This window comes from Balearica regulorum, chromosome 17, assembly GCF_011004875.1.
Source record: "Balearica regulorum gibbericeps isolate bBalReg1 chromosome 17, bBalReg1.pri, whole genome shotgun sequence".
NCBI lineage: Eukaryota > Metazoa > Chordata > Aves > Gruiformes > Gruidae > Balearica > Balearica regulorum.
This window is the reverse complement of record NC_046200.1, coordinates 7,268,879-7,294,616: the sequence shown is the minus strand read 5'-3', so window position 1 is coordinate 7,294,616 and position 25,738 is coordinate 7,268,879. Positions and strand designations below refer to the sequence as shown.

The 25,738-nt window shown below is 37.9% G+C and overlaps 1 protein-coding gene across 15 annotated transcripts in view; it reads right to left on the bottom strand.

Moving 5' to 3' along the window:
* LOC104641484 (E1A-binding protein p400) overlaps positions 1 to 25,738 on the bottom strand; it is a 51,342-nt gene that overhangs the window by 6,178 nt on the left and 19,426 nt on the right. For 5 of the 15 annotated variants that reach the window (XM_075770147.1, XM_075770139.1, XM_075770140.1 and 2 more), the window contains 36 exons: positions 25,442 to 25,619; positions 24,644 to 24,780; positions 24,096 to 24,265; positions 23,474 to 23,648; positions 22,933 to 23,069; positions 22,120 to 22,306; positions 21,018 to 21,184; positions 20,018 to 20,172; positions 19,258 to 19,494; positions 18,030 to 18,194; positions 17,019 to 17,186; positions 14,927 to 15,018; positions 13,828 to 14,126; positions 12,885 to 13,087; positions 12,614 to 12,783; positions 12,199 to 12,395; positions 11,611 to 11,722; positions 10,761 to 10,904; positions 10,299 to 10,457; positions 9,952 to 10,035; positions 9,248 to 9,379; positions 9,083 to 9,127; positions 8,822 to 8,975; positions 8,150 to 8,391; positions 7,439 to 7,612; positions 7,149 to 7,196; positions 5,995 to 6,131; positions 5,386 to 5,442; positions 5,180 to 5,258; positions 4,400 to 4,600; positions 3,288 to 3,333; positions 3,087 to 3,196; positions 2,278 to 2,482; positions 1,606 to 1,772; positions 1,049 to 1,255; positions 548 to 743 (listed from right to left, as the gene is read on the bottom strand). In XM_075770147.1, the coding sequence (XP_075626262.1) occupies positions 548 to 743; positions 1,049 to 1,255; positions 1,606 to 1,772; positions 2,278 to 2,482; positions 3,087 to 3,196; positions 3,288 to 3,333; positions 4,400 to 4,600; positions 5,180 to 5,258; positions 5,386 to 5,442; positions 5,995 to 6,131; positions 7,149 to 7,196; positions 7,439 to 7,612; positions 8,150 to 8,391; positions 8,822 to 8,975; positions 9,083 to 9,127; positions 9,248 to 9,379; positions 9,952 to 10,035; positions 10,299 to 10,457; positions 10,761 to 10,904; positions 11,611 to 11,722; positions 12,199 to 12,395; positions 12,614 to 12,783; positions 12,885 to 13,087; positions 13,828 to 14,126; positions 14,927 to 15,018; positions 17,019 to 17,186; positions 18,030 to 18,194; positions 19,258 to 19,494; positions 20,018 to 20,172; positions 21,018 to 21,184; positions 22,120 to 22,306; positions 22,933 to 23,069; positions 23,474 to 23,648; positions 24,096 to 24,265; positions 24,644 to 24,780; positions 25,442 to 25,619 (5,536 nt within the window). The remainder of the gene's footprint in view (positions 1 to 547; positions 744 to 1,048; positions 1,256 to 1,605; positions 1,773 to 2,277; positions 2,483 to 3,086; positions 3,197 to 3,287; positions 3,334 to 4,399; positions 4,601 to 5,179; positions 5,259 to 5,385; positions 5,443 to 5,994; positions 6,132 to 7,148; positions 7,197 to 7,438; positions 7,613 to 8,149; positions 8,392 to 8,821; positions 8,976 to 9,082; positions 9,128 to 9,247; positions 9,380 to 9,951; positions 10,036 to 10,298; positions 10,458 to 10,760; positions 10,905 to 11,610; positions 11,723 to 12,198; positions 12,396 to 12,613; positions 12,784 to 12,884; positions 13,088 to 13,827; positions 14,127 to 14,926; positions 15,019 to 17,018; positions 17,187 to 18,029; positions 18,195 to 19,257; positions 19,495 to 20,017; positions 20,173 to 21,017; positions 21,185 to 22,119; positions 22,307 to 22,932; positions 23,070 to 23,473; positions 23,649 to 24,095; positions 24,266 to 24,643; positions 24,781 to 25,441; positions 25,620 to 25,738) is intronic. The other 10 variants (XM_075770152.1, XM_075770150.1, XM_075770153.1 and 7 more) reach the window with 6 other exon arrangements.

The window sequence follows — 25,738 nt, the reverse complement described above, 5'->3', positions numbered from 1 at the left end:
ACACAGACTGTGCTTTTTATAGACTTATACATCTGCATAGCTTTGAGCACTAATAACCCACTGATTTTAATGGGAATAAGACATATGATTTTGACAGCAGAGAAAAAACATTCTGTTACCTAAGGGCATGAGGAAGCTAACTTTGTGTTCTAACAGTATTCTTCCTACAGGAAAAATTCTGTCCACAGGAGACAGTTATGAACTACAAGTTTTCCTATTTTGCATTTTTTTTTAAAAATCATGTAATTCCTATGTCTTTATTTTTAAAACTGCATCTACATTTTAAAAATGTCTACTCTCATGCACAGATTAAAAATAAAAAAACCAAAACCAACCACATCTTGCTGAAGAATCACGCTAACCTCCAGATTAAATGGAATAAGCTCAATTCTCTTACCTCATTTTAGAAACAAACTGGAATGCAACCTCTATCACTTTAGTTTTTAAAAAGTGTGAGTATCTCACAGAAGACATTATTTGAAACATCCTACCTTTTAAAAAGTGGGATTTAAATTTTTATGATGTTTTAGCAAGTCTGTTGACATACCTGCTGCTTTCTGTGGCTGCCCAATGGCAACACTAATGCCTGCAACAGTAACGGGCAGTGTAGTGACTCCTGCAGACGACACAACAGCAGCTGGCACAGACACCACCGGAGGCTTTGCCAAAGCAACCTGTGCTGCTTGCGGAGTTTGGGCCTGGATCTGTCCTTGTGCTTGAAGCTGGGAAGCAGGAACACGAGTCTAAGCAGTAAGGAATGAAGATTATTGTACTGGCACAAAAATATTTGCTGCATATAACAGGTCATTATAAAGCAATAGTTGTAAATGTTTCTACACATAATTGCTCCTTTATGGTAATACAATTCAGAGATGGTATCAGCTGGTAAGAACAATTTAAAGTTATTTATGTTACAGCTGTATCTTTTGTACTGCCTAAGTAATGCAAAGGACACTCGTGTGCATGAATGACCAGTATCCAGTTCAGTTAAACCAGCAAAGAGCATAAGGTGTTTAAGACTGTTTTTGCAATGTCAAAGACAACTTACAAGACGAGCAACTTGCAGGTTTGTCACAGTAGTGCCTGTGAGAACTGCACCGGGACGAGGTGCTGTAACAGCAGTGAGTTGTTGAGTTTGCTGTTGCTGTTGCACTTGTACTTGTGCTGTTTGCTGTTGTGCTCCTTGCTGAGTCTGCTGTGCTGCCTGCTGCTGGGGAAGCTGCAGTTTCTGCTTCTGCAACTTTAGCAGCTGCTCCTGCAAAAATCGAACGCTTCCATCATTTCCAATCTTTTATATGACTACAGGAAAAAACCTGAGATGAATCTGGAGCTTTAAAGGAGAAATATTCTATGTCAGACTTTAGTTAAGATCAAAGAGCTAAGAATGCAACTCCTTTACACAATGGATTGCCAGTGAATAAGTAACAGTACTGTTTGAAACGGTTATCAGACTCACTGCCTTCATGAAATTTTAGTAGGACCAAATTTAAGAAAGAGCTGCATTTCACTCTAGCCCAAAACCCAGGGTACAACGCACACGGCTAACGATGCTTACGGTAACAAGGAGAGTAACATGCCACCTTACTGCAATAAGCATTTCCTCACCTGTGACAATTTCCCTACAGTTTTTATTTGAGCTGGAGACTGGGCTTGTGCCTGAGCCTGAATCTGTGAGACCTGCATCTGAGAAGCCTGCTGCTGCTGCTGTTGCCTCAGAAGCTGGAAGTGAGCAGGGGTGATTGTTTTGCCGGACAGCTGGACTGTTGGTGTAGCTGTGAATAAAGAAAAAACCAAAACGCTTTGAAGAAAGATATTCAGCTTTCAGTTTAATTCATTGAGTTCACCTAAAAAGCCAAGTTGTTAAATGCATATTTTTCTGCTCCAGCACAGTTGGTGGACTAACTACAAATAACACCACGTTAGCATAAACATGATGTAAAAGCAGAGTGAATAATAAAATATATGCTTTCCTCACAATGGTTTTAGTTGAGACAGTCAATTCTAATATTTTACTGCTAGATTATTAATAATCTTTTTTAATTGCAATGCCTAAGGGCCAAGCAGCTCTCTAGCGCAACGCTTTATCCAGAAATACTGGAGAAAAATGCAATCTGAGCACCAACAATGAAGCAAGTTAAAAATCACAGCACTGTTTAATTGTGCTGCTAACAAATCCAGATTTTCAGTATTTTGGGGCTATGGTGGTCAAGCAACCCGCAGAAATTCTGGGGCCCTCTATATACCCTCGGAAAAAATCCCTAAACACCTGATTATTACCTGGTGTAACCTGAGTCACCAAAGATCTTGTCTGGGTCTGCACGGGTGTTAAGTTTGTAGTTACTACTGCTGATGCTGTCACTGATGTTACTGCACGAACTCCCTGGGTAGATGCTATGGTCACCAGTTCTGTGGAAGCAGCAGGTGCTGCCGCAGTTCGCTGCTGGGTATGTACCACTTGTGCAGTTGCAGTGCCTCCCGAAGTCTGAAAAGGAACAAAGTCATTATTTCTCACAGTTTCCATACCTCATATAAAACTATGGAACCTTATGGAAACAGACTATACAATTTGAGAAACAAACATCACAAATGCAAAAGCATTGCAAAAGCAAAGAAGGTCCAAATCTTTCTAACACATCTATCTGTTTGGGTATGTCTCATAATCAGCATCTGGTTAAATCTCTTTCAAACAGGCTGATCACCAAACCCTTAACTAGATTACAGAAATTTGATTTTACTACCTTTCAATTTTTTTGCTTTATCTTTCATAGTCTTAAACCACTAAAATAATAATAAAGATCATAATTGACAAAGTATAAAACAGTTACAGGCTGGAAATGATAATGACATAATACGTTGCCTATGACAGCACTTGTCTATGAACTATTTTTAACAGCAGTATCTATTAGGCACTTTTTTCTGATAAACTGTCCCAGTGTGTTCTGGTATTTTGGTAAGGGTTTGATACAGAATCACACAATGCACATGACATTTGCAAGAAGCAGAGTTTCTGATAACATGGAAAGCTAAAGATAAAACACACAACCAAGATCAGTCCAGGGACACAACTAGTGATGCAGTCTACTCACAGTCAACGTTCCAGGTATAACAGGTGAAGCCAGACGTTTATTGATGGGCTGAAAGGTAGCAGCAGGGACTCCAGCAACGGTATTCACTATGACATTTCCACTCACTGTAGCTGAAAGCAAGCCAGGATTAAATGTGAGAATCTAAAAATGAAAATCCAAATGTCCTATCATCTCCAATGCCTAATTATGAAGTCTTCTTACCAGTCTGTATACTTGTCCCCGTAACTGCAGTTTTGATCGTGCCCGCCTATTTAGAAGACAATTGAGGCAACAGTTCAGAAAAACAATAAAAGAAAACTGAATACAGTTCTTACACTACTATGTTGTTTGACACAATGCTGTATTCCACAAGTGACAAAATAAGAAAAATGCAATAAAATGCACAGATACTTCTGCAGTTTTCATTCATTTTACATATCAACAACTGACGTACATATTAGGATTCTGCCACGCTAACAAGCAATTGGAGACCAGTCAAATGTTTGGTAAATACTGGCCATTTGACATCCTTGTTAGCAGAAGAAGGGAGCAATACATGACTCTGGCATGCCACAGACAATCACTTACACGTGAACATCACTGAGCAGTAGACACACAGCAATACTTATGGGTCAGAACCCATCCTCTGCCTCTTTCTGTAAAAGCTGTAGTATTCTCGCCCTTCAACAAGCAAAATAAAATCACCACTGCCTGCACACCTTAATATGCAAACTGGACTGGCTCTAAAAACAAAAGCCCCAGATCCATCATCAGACTCATTAAAACAGACTCTAGATTTAAGGAAGCCATGAAAACTTTGCACAGATTTGTGATAAACAACCATGAGAGGTCCTGTAGAATGCAGCACTCCACTTGCCTTGCAAAGGTTAATAACGTTTTGGTTTTTAAGCTATTTTAACAGAGTAGCTCTTACAGCTACAATCTCTTTAATGTCCACGTTCTCTGTATAACACTGTTCACTGAATGTGTAAATGTATTTCCTCAAACTATGATTAGATTAAATTAAAGTCTAAACTGAAAAAGGCAAAAAATCTTCGCAAAGGATGTAGTGTTTTTCCACCTCAGAATGCCAAGACCTATTGCTAAAATGGTACGAAGACAGTCTTAATAAATGAGCAAAAAAGAACATAGACAGCACACTCAGGAAAAAAAGAAAAAAACCAAACGCCCAAAACAGAAAGGAAGAAATAGTTTTTATCTCACTGCACTGACCTAAAATTGTCACTTCCCAGAGAAAACAGAAAACATAAATACGGTACACACAGAAGAACTGAAATTACTACATCAGAGGTACCAAGCCCTCCCTTTCTTACCAGTACAGCTGTGTTGGCAACAGTAGTTACTGCAGTCTGCACTACTGCTTGTGGCTGCTGAACTACCTGTGCCTGAGCCTGTGGCTGAGGTTGGGCTTGTGCTTGCTGTACAGCTGGCTGCTGAGCTGGCTGCTGGCCAGCCTGCTGCTGCTGGGGCTGGGGGCCTGTCTGCTGCTGTGCCCTCTGCTGTTCAGCCAAAGCCTAGGAAATCAAAGTGTGAGCTTCACAGTCTTCAAAACAGTGCAGGTGACAATCAGGAAGTATTTTTAAAAAGACAAAACAACAAACTACCCCCCTTTAATTCTTAGCATGTATATGTATTTGTGTGCAGGGACAGCATACAAATCCATCTGCACTGGAAATCTCTAACTCCAAGTTATATGACCAAACTAGTTTCAAACTACAAGCCATACTCATGGTTACATGTCTCAGAGCATAGTGCTGAGCGATTTACCATCAACAGGCAAGGACAAGTAGCTCTTTCTGAATAATATAGGAAAGCAAGCTACACGATGGTCAAGAATAAAACAAGGTTTTTACATGTTTTTAGTATGTTTTCCAAAAAGATGCTTCTAATCAATGAGTATGAATGTGACATACAGGCCAAAGGAAAGGTCCCACTTTGGTTATCTAAACCCTAGTACATGAACAACTTGTAGCTGCTCATACCATCTACTGTACTGCCAAACTTCTCCCAGGAGGCAGCTTTTCTCATACCTCCTCTGTTGTCTAATTTTTTAATTACTGCTGTCATATGCATAGCTGAAATGGAGACCGCACCTTTTTCTCTTTTGCAATACGTTCTGCTCGGAGGGATGCAACTTGAATTGGAGGAAGTGGTTTATCATAGTTGATTCCACTAGAAACAATGATGAGACAAAGCACACAATCGTTAAAAATAAATAACTGAAAGGTAAAAAAATAAAATAAAAAAAAGAAAGCACTTTTATGCAATTTGTAACTCTTTTAAGACAGAAAGTGCCCACCTTTCTGCAAGCACTGACGCATGCTTTGGATTCTTCTGGAAAGGATTCATGCCAAGTCTGAAATTGAGCAAAATTGCATTACTGGAGACAGAAAAAAACCTTAAAAACAGTATTTAATTTCACAGGTTTTAGTGGATGACACCGCAGTTTTGGTGAAGTTTTCATGATATTCCCACCAGTAGTGGAGCCTGCATACAAACAGAAGTTTTAAGAAAGATACAGAGTAAATATTAAATTAATACAGAAAAAGTTACTGCAGGAATATACACAAAAACCAACATACTACTACATAGCATAGAAATCAAAATGTTTACAGTTCAGGCAAATGGAAAGTGTAATTTATAAAGACGATTAACAACAAACAACTGAGTGCTCTTCTGTTCTTAATCATGTAAAACAAATTCATGCAGTGAGTAAAGCTAACCCAAACACATGAAGTATGAAGGTGTTCCAATAACAGAAGCCTAGGACACAAGGAAAGAGATCAAGAACAGAGAAAAAAAACCAACAGTTTGAAGCAGAGGGCAAAATAACTCTCGGTTGAAGAGCAATTCAGTTTCCAGGAGATCTGTGGTGTCAGGAAGACTGAATGATCCCAGTTAAACTTACAGAGGTTTGATAGGTGGACTTCTTTTCCCTGCAATCATTTTCATCATCTCAAAATGATTAGTGTAAAGTTGCGTGTGGGTGGCACCCTCATCTTGAGCATAGATCTGATTGGTACGAAGCGGGCGACTGTTTTTAGTCTAAAAAATGAAAACAAATCAACTTTCAATTGCGAACACACCCACACGGTGTTCTGTCTATGTACAAACACATGGTGCGCTTGTAGGTTATTTAAAAACGTACTCCAACATATCTATCACAGACTGGTTTCTGCCTCGTGTCACTGATAACTTACTGTTACACAAAACTCTATGGGAAATATATAAAGAAAGAGCAAAATAAGGAGCAGTTCTCACGGTCACACTGGCATCAGCACTTGGGGACATACGGAATGGCAAACTCTAATTTGAAAAAGAATCTTTGCTTTAGTTTAGATTTTGCATGTTTAATTCAGTACCCAAACCAAGAGCCCATTAGTTTAGAGTTATGCATAGCGCACACAGAATATAATAAAACCATCACTGCACTGCTCTCCCAACAAAGCTATGTTAACATCCAACACACCATGCCATTCTAACATTTGGCTTCTCCTAAGTAGAAACTGCCAGTCAGGGACAAACCTGCTTATTAGTCAGAGAATGGGACTACAGCCAGAAGTTCTAGATTCTCCACCCAGTTCTGTCACTAAAGTGCTGTATGGTTTGGAAGAAGTTGTTTATAATCATGGAATTTGCTTTTGCTGCTGTAGTGTACTATCATCCTCATTTACTAAAAGGTGCTTCAAGCATTAAATTCACTATATATCTGCAATCCACTTAGACCCTAGCATGAAGTACATTCTTAGAGATCTTAAGTACCATCATCATAATCAGGATAAGTTACATGGTGGTTGTTAGGTGGAAAAATACCCACTACAGTTTAAGTGAAATCACAAACTTCTTGCATGATTTAAAATTTATCTACCAAATCCAAAAGCTGAAGTCTGGTGTCAATCCACTGTATCAACAAAGAAAGGAAAAATAAATTTGGAATTTTAATTGATGTTTCAGAACTCAAGTAACACTCAACATGGATCTCATATGAATTATCTGCCCACCTCCATTGCTGCTAAATACCACAGTGTCTAGATTTGATTTTGAAAGAATACCAATGCACACCTTATAAATACTTTTTGTCTTCTTTTTAGGATTAGCTTCGTACATTAGCTGTAAAATAAGAAGGAAAGTTAGATGATCTTTTGTGGAAGATTTTGTTCAGGTGCTTTTTCTTTTCAAAGAAATCACATAAAATAAGTGGAAATCCTGATGAGGATAATTTTATAATGTTTTAAAAGTTATTTATTTACACTGTTGAAACTTTTAACAAAAAAACAAGTGTTTACGGAGATAAGGAAAAAAACTCTACAAACTTAAGGTAAAAAAAGATGCATCGTTCTATGTAAACTCACCTTTCCTTCTTCCCTTGGAATAATGACATTTTCGTATCTGTTTCGGCATTGTTTTGGTGAGCGATAGACTCTGCTGCATGAGTTAACAACGTCACTAACAAGGTCCCAATTGGGAGTGTGTGCTGGCGATACAACAGCAAGATTTAAAGGAAGCTCCAGCAGCTGCTTCACTGCCTACAATAGATAAAGTTGCAAAAGCTTCAGATGACAAATCATTCCAATCTTCCAAACCTACCCTTATCTGCATGCGTCCACACACCATTACCACAATGATACAGAGACCTATGAGTTCACCTACATTCACAGAGAATAAATAAGCATAAAATGCTACTACACAGAAAAAAACCACTTGGAGATCAGTGTAAGAGGACCAGAGAGCTGCCATTCAAGTGCTGCTCTCTTCTCAAAGGTGGGGAAAATCTTAGCTGCATTATCCAACGTGCAGCCAGCACAACTAATCTGGAACATAATAGTAAGTGGTCTCTTCAACAAAAATAGGACTTAATCATGCATTCTGTAGTTTAACCTTTAATTTATCCTTAGAGGAACACAAATGACAGGCAATCTGTTCCGAGTTACATCAGCAAAATGCCAAACTAACCATTAAGAAATAGAAATAACCTTGAAGAGATAAAAGTGAAGAGTCATTTCTGAAATTAGAAGCAAAAATACAATAAATAATAACAGCAGAAAGTGCAGGTATCATCTGACCTGCAGAAGTGCCCAGTCTTCACTGATCAACCACTCTGGATTATCCTGTCCAGCCTCAGCAGCTGGTTTGACAAGAGTTGGCAAAGGCTTTGCAAACTGCGCTTGTTGTTTCAACAAGATGTTTTTCTTTTGCTCTTTGCCCTCTCGGCGCATTTTCAACATTCCTGGAGTTGCTCGATCAAAAAGTGAACGAGGTGGAATAACTGTCTCTCCATGACGTTGCTTTTTCTTCCTGCCTGCAGCTAAGACAAAAAAGAAAACATTCTTGGTAAATAGTTACTATCATTCTTTGATTCTTCTACTCCTTATAGCCACAAAATGCTCCAGTAGGTGTACAGAGTATTCCCCGCTGCCTCTTAAAAGCGTACTGTCAGTAACTAAACAGAGCCTGGTATCCAGTAAGATCAGCCTTGTCCTAACTCACATAGCAGAATCTGTTTTCCAAAACTATCCTTTTAAAAAAATCTGTATGTCCAAATAGAAAGACGCACTGTAAGAACTGGGGCTTCCAGTGATTCTAGTGCTTCAACACCACGGTGAGACAAGAATTTTCACGTCTTCAAACCTGCAAATTTGATCTTTACTAGACCATACATGTAGGAGGTATGAAAAAATCCCAATTTTTTAAAATTTTAGCAATAAATCTCAGAACAGTTTTCAACAAACATTTACCAGATGGATCTGTTTTGTGTCGTTTACGTTCCTTCCTGACATACACTGGAGGCAACTTTGATTCTGGAATAGGAGTGGTATCATACATCAGGCACATAACAGAATCAATGTAGATATCGTTGTCATCCTGAGGTGGAGTGGGGGGAGTCCAAAGCTGCACAGAACAAAATTTGTAGTTACTGTAACATTAACTCTCCACTGATCTTTCTGTTTCAAAAAATAAAAAGCCTATTTAGGCTGCCTGGTGTTACTTTTACTTACTGGCATTATTTCGGTTTGCCCATCTGGACCTTCATAGACATATTCCTACACAGCAAAAAGAGAATACAGTTCAAATGATCCAACTGAACCCTGAAGGAAAAGGTATTCTCAAAATAACTGTTAAGAAATACACTATTAAGAAAAACAAGACTAATCAAGAATTACTTTGTTGTATGCATCCTCCCGAGTGTACGTCAGTAGTTCCTCTTCATCCTCCCAAAGCATCTTTTGCTCTTTTTCCTTTAACTCCTTCATATGCTGGACTTCCCATGCTTTCTTTGCAGTTTTCAATTCCATCTAGATGAAAGTCAGAATCCTTATAAATTTTATGCAGTAACAGACACTGGACTAAAAGTTATTGATTTGTATTTTTATGGACAAACTCCTTAAACTTTGGCATTTTCAGGCACAGAAATCTTAAAGCAATTTCCTAACAGATACTTTCACAATCATTTAGAAGAGATTTTTTGGTCTCTGCTGAGGGTCTTTAAACCCTCGAAATAAAGCAAACTCAGAATTTCAGTTAAACAACCAAGACAACCAGAACACAGCTCCTTTACCCAAATAAACAGGCTCACTGAAATTAATGACTTTTTTCCCCCGCTACCAGTGGAGTACAGCAAATATTTGCTGAGCTGTGCTGAAGAATGTCATTCCCGTTTTATAAAAAAGAAATTAAGAACTGACACCTGCTTAAACCAAGAGAATCCCCAAATAATAAGCTCTCTAAGGCATTCCACTGTTCATAAAGTATAGCAAGAGAAGATCACAGAAGTGCCTACAATATATTCCACTTCACATTGAAAATATAAACCTGCTTGTACATACTGTGACAGAACAACATGGCAAAGAAAGATTTGTTGTTTTACCTCATTCAACCGTGGCTCATTGTCATCAACTGAAACATGGAAGAGCTCTAAATAATTCAAAGCATACTTCTCTATTGGAGTCAGCTAAGAGAATGTATCAAGGAAAAAAAAAAAGTTAGTATTGAGGATAATAAACGTTAACTAAGGAGAGCGTATCAAAGCTCTCCTTAAAACTAATCTCCCTCTCTGATGGCTTAACATCTTAAGCAGCAGGAGATTTCTCATCCATTTAATGGGAGTATCAATCCCATAGACAACAAAGTTGCTTTAAGACCAGACTGCAAAGAAATCAACATATTTGAACAAACATTACTTCTTAACCAAATATTCATGGAAAGTCATGGCACCTGATCCACAACAGCAACTAACTCCTGCAGCTGTGAGGGCTCTTCATTGTATTTTGCCTCGTAGAGCTCTGTGATTAAAGGTTCAATGCTTGACTCAGGTCCTATTTCTTGTACGCAGTCACTTGACTCCTCATCCTCTTGTTCAATACTGTTGAGGGCCTTTCAGAAAGACATATTTTAAAAATAATGAAGACTTCAAAAAAATGGAAAGAGACCCCATAAAAAGTCCACTGAAATCCAAAACAAATTTCTGGAATGAGTCTCTGCTGAGGCAAGAGAAACAGTCCCCAGACAGTTAACAACTGTGGGCTTTTGGAAGTTTTGTTACAAGGAAAATGACAAAACAACATAAAACTACCAGGAAGAGAGATTGACAGAATGTACACAAATAAAGAAAGATAAGGCAGCTGTTTAATTTTAATGTTGCACAGCTGTATTTTTAATGTATGTGTTAATAATTACCTCTATGAATGGTCTTGCAACTTTAGGTGAAATATTTTCTGCTGGAGAGGGCTCTTGAGAAAGTACTACAAATTCTTCTGCTTTCACTCTAAATCCAGAATCCTCCATAGGAGAATGAACCTCAAACAATTCCTGAATCGTTTGCTTAGTAAGTAGAAGAAAGAAAAAAAAAAAAAGAGAGAAGTACATTCAGATTTCAGGACCATTCTTTTTTTTTGTATAATGTTGAATTAGCTCACATTCAAGTGACCTTATAAACTATGGACTGACTAAAGGAACAATAAACCTCTATCTATTATTTCTGGAAAATTATGTTTTCCCTTCTGTAACTTTCTCCTGCAGGACAGAGTAGAATAAAAGTGTTAACAGTTTGTATACAGGAAAGTCAGAAATACACAGTCTCATCCTGCACCACCACATAGGGAGTGCAAGAGGGGACAGACTAGCTTCAGCAGGGCAGCTGCTGTCTTTGCATCTTCAGAGCAGCAATTGAGAGCCTACCTCACTAAATACCAAGCTTTATATTTCATGTTTCAAAGTTGTCAAAACCTTCATCCTTACAAGCTCTGGAGAATTTTGCAGCAGGGTGCAAGAAACCAGAATCCATTAAGTCACATAGGTGATGCCTGTGCATTACTATGCAAGTAATGGAACAAAAGCGGACAGACGGTATTTGAGAGAATGTGGTCCTAACATCTAAGTTCAAGCAATCACGAAATCTAATATGCTTACCTATTAATTCTAGCACAAACAGATTTATACTAAACTGTTATTAAACACTCCAACACAGATGTTTGAATTTATTAAACACTGCCACAGGTGTTTGAACTTATTTTGAATATTAACTTACCTGTGTTAAAAAGGCCATTGAATAGTCATTTCCCTGAGCAGCTACTTCTCTGATCAAGTCCTTTGTGCCATTTTTCAAAAGCTTCTCTTCTACAGAATTACCACTGACAAGCCTAAAAAAAAAAAGGAAAAAGAAAAGAATAGAAATTTGATGAGTCATTTCCAAAACAGCTTTCAGAAACAAAAACAGAAATTGCCCTTAGAGAATAACACTGAACTTTTAAAATGTGGTGGTTTGTGGGGGGTTTTTTAGTGCTAGTACAGGCCCAGAACAAAACACATACTCCCACCTCTATTTTCTTTTAACAATTAGTGTAATTTAAAACAAAATTTTAAAAAATTCAAAAAACACCTCACTTAAAATATTCCATGTAAACTAACAGACAAAACCCATGTAAGTATGATTCATTAATTACATTTCGTGTTAAGAAAGACCACATTTTCATGATATCCTGGCATCTTTTTTATTGAAGTGAGGTGAAGTTTTCAGCACTGTTTCCACTTTATTTCAGATCATACAGAACAGCACTGTCTGAATTAACCTTACATTGAAGTATGTTAAAGAGCGGTCGTTGACCTTGACCGTCACCTGTATATATGGATATCTTTACATCTTCCAATTCTGTCACACCATTCCTGAGCTTTTGCATCCATCACCGGGTTTAGATCATTGTCATAGAACACAACGGTGTCTGCCTCAACCAAATTGACTCCAGTGGAACGACTGTGAGAGGAAAGGATGGCACAGAAAATGCGCTTGTCTCTGTTAAAAATTTTCATCAGCTCCTACATAAATGGAAAAAAAAGCAAGGAGTAAATAAACCATACACCAAAGTAAAATACCAAACCAAATACACTATAGCCTAATAAAAAACAGACAAAAACAACTCAAGTGTTTCAAAATGAGTAAGAAACGAGGCACATCTCCTTTCCCTGCTGTAGGGTATAAAAGCCTGAGCAGCACATACTGCTGTGCCAGTGGACAACCTTTAGGGCAAACCTACCTGCCGTTGTTCATGGTTAGCATATTCATCAATCCTCACAAATGTGAGGAAATGGAAATTCAGGAACAATTCCAGTATGTCCAACATCAGAATCATCTGTGACAAAATCAGCACACGGCGCCCTTCAGATTTCAACTTTTGAAGCAAGACAGCAAGAGCTTCTAATTTTCCTGCATTTCAAACAAGAAAACCAATAATTGTTTTATATAGACATTCCATTCCTGTGAAACAGTAAATTACTGAAATATTGTGACCAAATGTTCCCCTTTACCTGAGTCATACTGCACCAGCCGGAGGTCAGGGAACTGTAGCAAGTGAGGAGTTGTAATCCTTTGCAACTGATGCAAGTGTGGAGCTGCCTTCTGCTTAAGACTGTGCTTAAGGAGTTTCAATCTGTGACTGTAGGAAGGGGGGGGATTTGCTACATACAAACATGGGGGAGCAGCAACTGCAGCTGGCAATACAAAGAGAGCCCTGTGGAAAGCAGTAAAACAAGGGAATACCGGTTTAAGAAGTAACATACAAAATTATCATCTGCAGCAATAATTTTCAGCCTGTCAACCACATAATTTTACACTTATCTAACCACTTCATTAAAGTGACTTAGTAAGTGCTGTGTACCTTCAAAGTGCTAATATTCTCCCTTTATCTTTTTGTCTGCTTTGATGATAGCTTCTGTTAAGGCATTTGCACTGTGACCACTGTATTCAGTCACTGGAGCTCACACACAGTGAAGAAACACCCATCATATCAAATTTACTAAAAGCAATTCAAAAAGGTTTGAGGACTTCTAATTGCATTTCACATTTCTAGAAAACTGCAGCTACTGCTCTGCACATAATCCACTAAATGTCAGCTTTAGCTCAACAGAAGCTTCTGCCTATGTCTCTTTGTCTTAACTCTTGTTGGTTGGCTCCAAGAGGTACCTACTCAGAAGTAAATCCAAAGCATAAGAATGTAAGCTGAAGTATGGTCAGCTGAATTTGGGCTTGAAATTAGGAATGAGGCACTGAAAACTCTTATTATAAAGACCCTAAAAGAAACAAAAGTGACTGCTATTTTTTTGTTCATACTGCACATCACTTACTGCTAAATAAATGAGTCTAAATCAAACAAGCTCATGAACAGAAACAAGGTTTTAGAGCTTTTTTGAAAAGGAGCATTTAAGAAATAACTAATGTGGTAAAGGTTTACAAGGCAGAGTCACACATTACCTGTTAACAACATCCTTTAGAGATTCTTGTTGCTGAACCAAAGTCAGGATCATTTCTCGCAATGGGTTACTTGGGCCTCCAGAGGCACTTGAAGAAAGGCAACAGTTCACAAAGCCAGCCCACCTCCAACTGTTGTCCTCACTGGAAGACATCTGAGAGGGCTTTCTTTCACCAGTCAAAGAACAAACACTCAGCAAGTCACTGCCGTACATTGGGGCCCGTGAACAACGGCGCTCATTGCCAGAAAATATTCTGTCCAGGCGCTCCTTCAAAAGCCGGTTCTTTTCTTCATACGTTTCCTTTGCCAAGAAAAGTTGAAAAAAAAAAAAATTGCAGCTCATCACAATCACTTAGGAATTTGAGTCTCTTTAGAATGAAGCTATTGGGATCAGAGTACTGTGTGTTTTATACCACCAACATCCCAGATTATAACAACTACTTAGACCAATCACAAAAAGTGTAAATTTCAGATAAAACTTGAAGACTATGGCTAAATTCAATTCATATTGAAGAGTCAATTCCATCTTAGTTTAGTATTTTCTTGCTTTTTTTAAAAGTACATTTTCATAGTCTTGGAAATAAAACAAAATTAATCATTTATATTTGGGACATTTCAATTAACACATTAATATTGATAAGGTGCAGGTTCTTGCATAGTTTAACTTATACTTGGTGTTTCCCTACACTTTATAGGTTGCTTGAGTATCTTTTCTAAAAACCTATTAAGATTAGAAATCTATAAGAATTTGCCCAATTGCCTTTGTGTTCAAAACACACAGAAACTCTTAAAATTCCTATATTCATGCATTACTACATCATTATGGTATATTAGTCATAAGAACCTGTCTGCTAGCGCAGCACAAGAAAGCTGTTAGCTGCTTTTATACACCAGAATTTATTTTAAACTATGGATTACAGATGAAAATGCATCAGATCTGTCAACCTGAAACACTGAAAAAGTTGAGGTTTTTTACCTAATCTGTAATCATCAAAGTTCCTAATTAACTCCAGTGTTGTAAATTATAGCTTCCAACTATTACAGGGACTTAGTATTAAACCTGAAAAGTTGTTTTTCCATAACAAAATAAAAATTAAGTACCTGCAGTTGTCCGTGTGTAGGTGCTGGTTTTAATGCTGCTCCTATGTCACCAGAGGACAAATTAGTAACTGCAGTTCTACCTGGAATACAAACTGAGGATAAACCTTGTGTTTATACATTTATTCTTCTGAAGATTGGTCTCATTTATTATTTTCAATAAGTAGACATTTCATAGCTGTAACACATCGTAATTGCAGACAAATGTTTAGGCTAAGTGTCCATTGGTTATTGCAAATTTGTACTTTGTTACACATCAAATATCTGACAGATAGTTACATTAACTCTTTTTCACAAAAATTCAAGATAGATCAATGGAATTTTACTTTGCTTTGCACAAAGACCTGCTGCATTCCTAGTTTATTCAAATGTCATGTGTAGTGCAACGGGTATTAACATTTAGAAGTTATACTCTCAATCAGGACAAGATTGTTCTAATTTATCTTAAATGACCTTTTTCAGAAAACATACGAATTCAGTATATCTACAAATTGATGAAACTATATGATGGAATCTCACAGTAGCATTCTTGTAAATTGAACTGCTAGCAGATGTTTTCCCAGACACCTAACTAAACTCTATGAACATTGCACACAAGTAATACAGTAATACCCTTCATGTACCAGCAGACTACAGACACTGTAGCAGTTATTTTCTTGATTGGATACACAGGTTTCTGTCTCAGCCAGAATGCATTGCTCATCAGCGCTGATTATTTGTACTAGAAAAGCAGCACAACCCACCACTAGTCAGTGTGAAATTGTATTTAGTAGTGAGTCAATGCACTCATGAAGAATTGCATTCAAGTTAACAAGCAAGCGCTAGCACTTGCATTAAGAATAACAGACTCTGAGGAGTATGCAGAGGTGTAAGCTTTGCCTTTCCACATTTTTATTACGAACAAGCTAATACAGAAAACCGGTATAAATCTAATTTTACTACACAGCTACACGTGACCCCAGCAATTATAGTTTCCAATCACCAAAAGCAATGGAATTTATTTGGTATTTTATCCAAAATTCAGAGTAAAAATAAGTATTTTCAACAGGCTTTACGTCTTCCTCCAAAGATGAACAGCAAAATTAATAATGTCATTTTTATCAATTGGAAACAGCACTTTAGTTATTACTGCTTTTAACAGAGCTCTCTTTTTACCATCAAGAAAGTAGTAAGATGCATGAGTTTTTGTAGAAATCTGACATCCATTTTCATTCTGAACTGTGGCCACATTAGGAGTATCTGTAATGTAATCAGAGCTGGAGGGTGAAACATTTGAGCCACAGATCTTCCAAACTATGACAGAAATCCTTTACCTCCCAACAACTGGGAGACTTTTGAAGCTTCCTCTCCCCTTTTTATAAGACATTTACTCTTCAGAAAGTCAAAATACAAACTTCAAGGGCACATTAATAGATCAGAAAGGAGCAGTAAACAGTCTGTTTTGAGGGAATGGTTTATATCCAGAGAAAATTATGGCAGATGGCCATTTCCAGGGAACAAACTCCTAGCATTGCTTTTATCATCATTTAATGATCTGCTGTTTTGTTGTAAATGCATCCTAGACAGCAATTTCTCTACTGTTTTTTGATCGGTATCTTGATTGTGATTTTAAGCAAGGAACTGATCACATTCGCAGCAAGGCACCAAATATCTAAGTGGTATTTGCAGATTGAAAGGGAAAACAGTAGCTTGATTAGACAGAGAAGCAAAGAAAATTAGATAAAAGCAAAATCAATGTGGAAAACCAGAGAGAATTGCTGGACATTCTCTGTCAGTATAAAAAACAATCACCCTGGTCTTTCTTTGAAAGTATTTCAAACTCATTTCTTCCCACAAAAATCTGACCTAAGACATAACCGGTAAAAATATTTCTATATATTTAATACAGTTTCAAGCTCTCCACGTTTTTACTAAAAAATTACCTAAAACTCCAGTACACAACATGTACAAATCAAAAAGGATTTGCTTCATAGCTTACCTGCTTCTGAACTCAACTTACAGAATTACGACCTATAACAATTTGGAGTTAGAGATCAATGTAATTTTAGTTACTGAATGTTTAGATAGAGACGTTTCTTCAGGCTAGAAAACCTACCTTGCTGTGTGACTGCTGTGGAAGTTGGGACACCTGCTTGATGCTGGTTTCCTAAAGCATTCAGAGCATTCTGAACAGTTCCTGCTTGGGAAACCGTCTGCATAACAACCGGACCCTGAGGTCTCAAATATTGCTGACCAGGTGCTGAAACAATCTGAAGAACACTTCCTGCAATGGAAGATTTAAAAAAAAATTAGGCTAGGTAGAGTGGAAAAGAGTAAGAAGTGTTCTCTAGCAAAAGATACTACTGTTACAAACCGATGATTACTGTTTCAAACTATGTTAAATCTTCCCAGAGAAGTTAATTACACCATTCTGATTAAAAGTTCCATAATATCCCATAGGAGGAAAACACCCAAGTCTTCATAGTTAACGAGGAGTTTCACATTGTCAGGGTATCATTCTAAATCCAGGTATTTTATATGGTATTTGGACGAAATCCAATCAACCAAAAAATCCTTACTTAGCGTTCCCTCTATTTATTTTGTTGGCCATAGAGAATCAAGATTTCCAGGTTCTCCTGAATTTGGCAACACACATACCACCACCAAGGGAAATTTGAGAGCAAAATATATTGTAGGTAGAGCCTTTGGGTCAGGGTGATAGTTGGGTCAAAATTCAGAGGCACGCCAATCTTGAAGTATTATTTACACCATTTCAGAACAAAACAAGAATACCCTCAGTTTTTGTGTTTCTGCTCATCAGGGAGTTTATCTGAAATAATGCCTCACCTTACTTTAGCTGTATTGCATACATATGAAAACAAATTCAAAAATAAAATCTTGAAATACAATACAGAAAAATAAAGTAGTCATGTCTTTCATTTGATATGCATTTATTTTTCAAAACAGAGCTACCCTGCTATCCCTGTCTCACACAGAAAACAGAGCAGAACAGTACAAGCAGCAGATGGAACAATCTCCTTAACATGTAGCAATAAGGAATGTGCTGCCCACATCAAAACATGAGGATTCTCAATAGTGGAAAAACGCCCTGTTTTGAAAGAAGTACCTTGTAACTGCAAGGGTTGCCCTGCAGTGAGCTGGCGGAGTTGACTATGTGATAAAGTGAACTTGTTCCCTTGGAACTGCAGTGTTACAGGGGTCTCTGGCTGAGCGATTCTGCCTTGTGCTCCTGCTATAGAAGCCAGCTGGGCTATTTTTACTACCTCACCACCTGTTAAGGAGGGAAACAGGCATTAAAAAATCACCAAAGTGGGAGGCAGGTTGTTCAATATTCACAATTCTAGGTTTTGGTTAGTAAACTGGTGCTGAAGCGCCTTCCATGCATAATTATACTTAGTGCATCAAAAGTGTCATATAAAAGTTAAGCAGGTATTGCTTTCTATATTTGTTGGACAAACTGGAAGAAAGCTGATTGTTTAAAGGGTAAGAACATCAACATTTTAGAAGTTATCACTTTCATTAGCAAAAAAGTCAAGAGCTACCTGAAAACTCATGTGACACTTTGTAACAGAACAAGTATAGACATTAAAGTGATTTTCACTGCCTTTTCAAGAGCATGAAGAAAGGTTTAAGCAGGAGACAAAACTATTGACACGTGTGGCACTGTAAATACACATTTGAAAGGGCCTGAAATTTGCTGATGAAACATGACTATATTAAGCAATCTGCACTTAGACAAACCAAAAAGCTTTAACGTGACAAGGACCAAGCTTTTTGTGATTTAAATGCAAAAAGGTTAGAGGCATTTAAGCATTAAATTTTACAATATTGAGAAAATATTGGCGTGAAAATTTAGCTTTTGTAAAGGCAGTGCATTACCCCAGAGATAAAATTAATACATCAGTGCTCAGTACTCTAGACACATGCTAATAGGCAGTGCACATACAACCTTAAAGCAAAGCCTCATCGCTTTTCTCTGCCTAACAGTTGCGACGTTCCTCTCTGCGAGAGAGGCCTTTAGCAGATGGATTAGTGTTTAATATGAAAGGAGTAATTAGGATAGAGCTAAAACATTTGGTCTGAAGGAAGTCTTGCCAGCAGAAGAAACATGCAGAAATAGGAGATTAAGTTGACACCGCTAATGTATGTCCACAGCAATTCTATTGTTTCTTATCCAATTTTCGATTTTCCTTGGTCATAAGCAACATACTGAGCAAGGCTAATCAGAAGAGTGAAAAAAAAACAACGATTCTGTACACATTTTAGGGTGCCTAGTAACTTAACCTCATTGTAGTACAAAGGTGGGAGAAACCTTGAAAGGGGAGGCCACTTACTAGGCAACCGTGCCTGGGCCTGAGAGGTCAGTACCAGCCTCTGAGGCAGCACACTCTGTTGGATGGTGTGCGAGGGGGGCTGTGGCTGGGCCTGGCCTAGCTGAGAGGCCGGCGCAGAGGTCTGGCCCCGCGGTTTCACAGGGTTGGCTGCGCTAGTTGCTGTGGTGAAGGTCGCTGCGGGCTGGTGTCTTGGAGCACTGGTGGAAGCCTGAGTTGTCTGAAACTGTGCTGCTGCGGCTGCAATCAATAAGGGTGGTTTGTGCAAGCTGTTAGAGGTTTTAACTCCACTCTTTTAAACAACCTGCATTAAAAAGAAACCTGCCAACAGGATATTAAAATGGCTACAGGAATGGTTTGTCCTTACAGACTGGGATTGCTATCCACACCTTTTACTCCATCCTATTTTTACAACATTATATATTTGGAAAGCATTGTTTAAAGGTTAAATAAATACACAAAAACCACTGTAAATTCCCATCTTTGTCAAAACATTACACATGATCGGGGTTTAAATACCAGCTGTGCCATATTTACTCCATACGCTAACAGTTAGGTTACACAAAGCTTAGTTTTGCATTATACTGGCAGATCATACTGTAGAAACTAGTGGGGAAATTTACTGGCAATTAGTCTGTTGGTATTTTTAAGCCATTAGTATTCTAGACCATTAAGCTAGAGGGAAAAGGACTTCTATTAACAGACTAACTTGTATCCATCTATGCAAAGGTTCAGGTAACCAACCTAGCGTTAACTCTCTTACCTGGATTTGAAGACACCGTAGCTATGGGTGACCTTCCTCGTACTTGTCCCTGTTGAGTTACCGTTGCTGTGGTCACAGTGCGTTGTATTTGAGTGCTTGGGAAAACTACAGTCCTGCCCTCAGGTTTCTGACCGTACTGAACAGGTTGAAACAACCTGAAAAGAATATGACAACTCGAAGTCCATAGGAAGATCACAGTTTGGCCTTTAAAAACAAACTCTATCACCCAAGGAAAGTATAAACTGATCACATCAGATGCTAATCCCTTTCTCACAGATAGCTGAAGCTGGCAAGACTCAGCACTTCAGCAAACTTCACATGTGGACACTCTATAAAGTCATTTTGCTGAGTCCGAGAAAGAAGAAAACTTTCATTTCCACGCATCCAATTTAATGCAGGATGCATCAGAATTACAGCAAACAGCTTAAACAGTCTAGCCTGATATCTGGAAAAAGAATGGACTCTTGTATCATTTCGAGAGAGACATCAACATGCCGGCAGGTCGTCAGGCAGCTCCTCTGCATCAGAAAAACAGTTCTACATTACTTTGAGATCACTATTTCACTAGGAGAGAAATACTTTTACAAAATCTACTGCTATAAAACTTCATATGTCTCTTATAACACTGCAAGCACAGCTAACAATGTAGGCCCAGCTTAGTCTTGAAGAATTATCTCCATGGTAATTTTGCAAACCAACACTCCCTTCCCATAAACAAGGACCCCCAAGAATAAAATTCATCTGCTGGTGAAGTAAAAACTATGGGAAATCCATAAACAAACTTCAAACGGAATTGTATGCCATAAAAAAACTATTAAAATAGAATCTTTATTTTCAAGGGAAAACAAGAAAGCAACAGAATAATAAAGTGCAAAGTCAAGTCGGATGTTTTGTGTGAATCACATTACCAGAGATGCAGACAGAACTCTGTAAACACAGCAACAGAACTACATTTTCTTCCTGTAATTCTAGTTTAAAAGGAGAGAGCAGTTGTACATACCTGCTTGGTTTCAGCTTCACTGGATTGGGCCTAGCTGGTGGTGGAGGGGAGCTGTAGATTTCTTCAATCAACTTTCTAGTAACCTTTTGTTTTGGCAACATTTGTGCTTCATAGTGAGTCATTTTGTCTTCCATTCCAATAAGATCAAAGAGAGACAGGTCTGATTCCTAGGGAAATTGTAAAATAAGGTTTATGTGACAACCTGAACAGTAAAGTCCTTTCTATGTTCTATGCTGAATTCACTTTCTGTATTTTACTTTTTATCTTCAAATAAATGCTCTAAGTTTAAAAAGTAAACCATTAATTATTAGCCAAAACTGTCTAGAAACCTTGGAAATACATCTTAAGCTGACAGTCCCATTTTAAGCATCAGCATCGGAAGAAAAAGAACTGAAATCATTTGCCAGCTTTGCAAATAAAAGAAAGGCACAGTTAACAATTCTTCATAAACCACCATTTCCAAAGAATTAAGTCGAACCCTTAGGAGGTGTTTGTTAACTATTGAGCTCAAACGCCAAACTATAAAGGCACACATATAACTGAGGAGTAGAAAAATATGAAAGATGGAAATAAGATCCATCAAAAGAATCATCTCATCTGCTTCATTACTCATACTTCTCTCTAATGCAACTATTTCCTGTCATTTACTCAAAGAGGGGGATCACGTCGTTAATGGTAACACAAACAGCAGCACTTCAAATGGATTGACAGAAGTGTACTAATTTAGTCATTGAATCAGTGTTCACTCTTACGTTAAAAAAAGTAAGTCTTGCTCTCCTTTAGCTACTGAAAGCAGAAAGAAAATTACAGAATGCTGTAAATAAGCACTGTCCTACCCAGAGTGTTTTCAGTGTTGCAAAATTCCTGCAAACATGAGTATGATGAAAGCAAAGCTAATTTCTCTTTGACAAAGTAGTTCGTGAAAAATTACTGACTATAAGACACTTGAAAAGCTCAAACTACTATGACAAAAAGGAGATACAGCAAGTATGCACTTGGTAGGCACAGCTATGGAATAGTGCATGTCTAAAAAAACAACATTAAGTACTGAAATTCTATGAGGGCACTAAGAGAGAAAAAAACAGTTTACTTTTCTGCTCACCTTCCAAATATCCCTTTCTAGGGCACTCAGTACAAGAGAGGCAGTTCTGTATTCCAGTGTTTCCGATACATAAGAAGTACTTGAAAGCCGGGGGTTTATCAGATCAGGGTGATTACAAATCCGTTGCAGCTGCATCAGGACATGCAAGACACTGATGAAGTGTCCACTTTTGAGGGCTTCTTGGGTTCTACCAAATAATTTATACAGAAATATATTAATGTAAGTATGGCTTTCATGGAGATGTCCCTAAATCAGCAAGGTGAGAATGTGTAATGCAGTATATTATACAAAAGACTTAAAACAAGCTTAGATTTTACCTAGGTCTTTCTAGAGCATTTTAAGTAGCACTGTACCAAATGCAAATGTGGAAACATGAAACTTAAGGACCAGTGCTACCATACAGTCAGATACGACTAGCTCCCTATCCTCTATCTGCTTCGCTTCTGTTTCATCCCTCCACCTATCAATAACCACTTGATATTTACCAGCACAGGTAAATCAGTAGGTGTGAGGATAAACACTTTGGGCTTTAAGGAATAAAGAACCACTCATTAGAGACAAATCTTAAAACAAAGCAGCAAACCTGACCATTATGACTTGATTTTTAGGTTCCAGAGGTAAAGGTTTGTTTTCCATTAGGCCCGTAGGATCACCTGCCTGTAATTTTAGTTTACAATGTAATCACGTTCTATTCACTGGTCATAACAGAGAATTTCAGAAAAACACTAACACTTCCAACTGTGACAATCATTTATCATCTTGCTTAAGCACCAAAACCAACAGCATTTTTTATTTACTGTTTTAACTGCTTACCCTGGTTGTAATATGACATCTTCATACATAGCTTTTTGTCGACTAGAAAGACGACACTTTAGCACATGTTCATATTTCTTTGTTAGCTGCTTTTCAACGTCTCTCTTTGATCTTCGCAAAATAAATGGCTGAATCATCTGAAACATTTCATAATCAAGGGGGAAAAAAATTCTCACTTCAAAGATGCAGTTTTACAACAGGAAGCTAAACGTATTCACACCTAGCACATTTGATGTGATAAACCTCATATGCCATATATAATCATATCACTATTCATACAGTTGTATAGGCATTAATTTGTTTTTTAATTTCTGCATGTTATGCTTCAAAAACTGAGCCTTGTATTATTTTTAAAAATAAATCTCCATACTATTCTGGTAGCAGACACCCCTGCTTTCAGCAGGACTCTGTCTGAACTGTACAAAGTGTTAAGAAAGGTCAGAAACTTCGAGGTGAACCACATCTTTTCCCTTCTTCCCCCCCCCCCGCCCCAGCAGCTTAACTACTGTAGTAGGACAGATGAGAAAAAATGACAACATACTCTGTGTAACCTGATGACCAGTTTATGGCAATAATCTTGGTTCTCCTCATTAGCTGCTTTTACTGGAAAATCTAGATACGGTCTGGAAATTCCCGGAATCAGAAAATGTACCATGGTCCACAACTCCATCAATGTATTATGCAAAGGAGTGTCTATCAGAAGCAAACGATGCTGGCTGTGAATAATAAAAGAAAGTTTTTAACTGATACAGCATTTAGCTAGCATCATTATGAAAAGGACACCAATATTCAAATGCTGTTTACTGTAGCTTTAGGTTTGTCAGATACTCAGAAGAAATAGTGCTAATAAAATTAAATCTAGGATAAATTATCTTTTCAATCTTGAAGAAACCACCAAACTAGCTTCCTCACTGCAAAGTATCAGAACATACAAGGAGATCTGTTTGGGAGCACAGAGTATCAGTAAAGAAGAATTACAGTGTTAAAATAGAGGCAACAAAAAGATCCTGAGCATGAATCCTGATTGTTTCAGCTACAGGCACCTCTGTAGGTGCATACTGAGCAGGAGTTTGGGCAGATCAAATCAAGTTTCTGTTGAGAACTGTGTGACACAAAAAGAGAAAAACTCACTGCCAGCAGGAAAACAGTTCTCTGCTCCATACCTGCGGAGACTGAAAAGTGCCTCCCAGTGTTTCTCAGTCATGTTCTTTATTTGTTGCATCTCATCTACTATTAAGTATTTCCAACGCATTTTCATAAATGCTGGGTGGCCTTTGAACAGCTGTTTGTAGGAAGTGATACACACATTGAAGCTGTTGGGTTCTGTCCATTCCTACAGAAAAGGAGAGGATGATACAGAAAAGTTAAGGCATAACTCTGAGGTATCTTAAAACCAGCTATTTCTTCACTAAGAACAGAAAGATGCTATGACCAAAAGAATTCTAAAAGACAGTCTTGGCCTTTGAATTATAGTCAGTTCAGAAAGCAGGTTAAGTATTGCATGTATCGCTCAATACCAAGGAGTACCAAAACTGCCTTTGAAAATCTAGAACCGTCAGATGTGAATCTCTTTGTAAACCTACTTGCAGTGTTAAAAACTTCTCATATCCCATCAGGATGTAAGGAACATACAGATAAATGCAGGTTAAAGGAAGAGTCTTACCATCTAAAATGCTAAATGCAACAGCGTAAGAGTTGCAAAATACAGTACCTGTCTTTTTGCCCTAAGTTCCCTTTGGCTGCCAAAGTAGAGAAGTATTTTCAACCCTGGACACCAGCGTTTCAATTCCAGCTCCCATTTCAGTATGTTACAGCTCCGTACTACAACAAGGTGAGGGCCCCAATTACCTACAGAAGTGGAAACATAGGAGTTAGCAGTAGAAAGAGACAATTCACATGCCTTATATTCTCCCCTGTTTTTTTAAGTACAGTGCACTAAATTCATCATTAAAAGCGAGACCAAATAACATCAGAGGTATCTCAATGACTAATCTATTCTTTATTAGTTTTCAGACATCCAGTACTCCTTGTGCACCTAATACCTATTTTTCCCTCAACTACATCAACTGCTTGAATATGAGATACTATCTCCACAAGAAGCTTTGCCTCACTTATATTCTTAAACCGTCCTGAGTACAACATGACTGTTAGTATTATCTGAGATGATATACAAGACACACTTGTCCAACTGTTCATATTTACTACTTGAATTTAACTATCTATGGCCATCTGGTCATTAAACAATTTGTAAGGCTTTTTTATACTAATAAACTAGGCTTCAGAAGAATCTTATCACCTAGAAGGTAACAGCAGATCAATCAAAGAGTATACTTGATAACACGGCACCCCTATGTCACACAATCTAAGAAAGTTTTTCTGACATAACCTTACTCTGTGCATTAACTAAAGTCTGATACAGTTCACCAGAAAAAATGTGATCCAAAGCTACAATTTACAAAGATAATGCTGGCTGAGCACCTGTCTAAAATTGTTAGGCCAATGACCTTACCTTCATTACAAGCCAAGTGGGCAAAAAAGGCGATAATTTGTACGGTTTTTCCAAGCCCAGCCTCATCTGCCAGAATGCCGTTGAGATTCTTCCTGTATAGCTTTGCTAGCCAATCAAGCCCAATCTTTTGATATTCTCTGAGAGGCCCATACAGTAGCGATGGAGTATTGTATTTCACCTGTAATGTGAATGATTTAATACTTTTTCCTGAGTTAAATTCACAGAGCATGACATAAAGCATAACCATTCTGTAGTTCAATAACTAGAAAATATTTGTTGTAAATCATTGCTAAAATC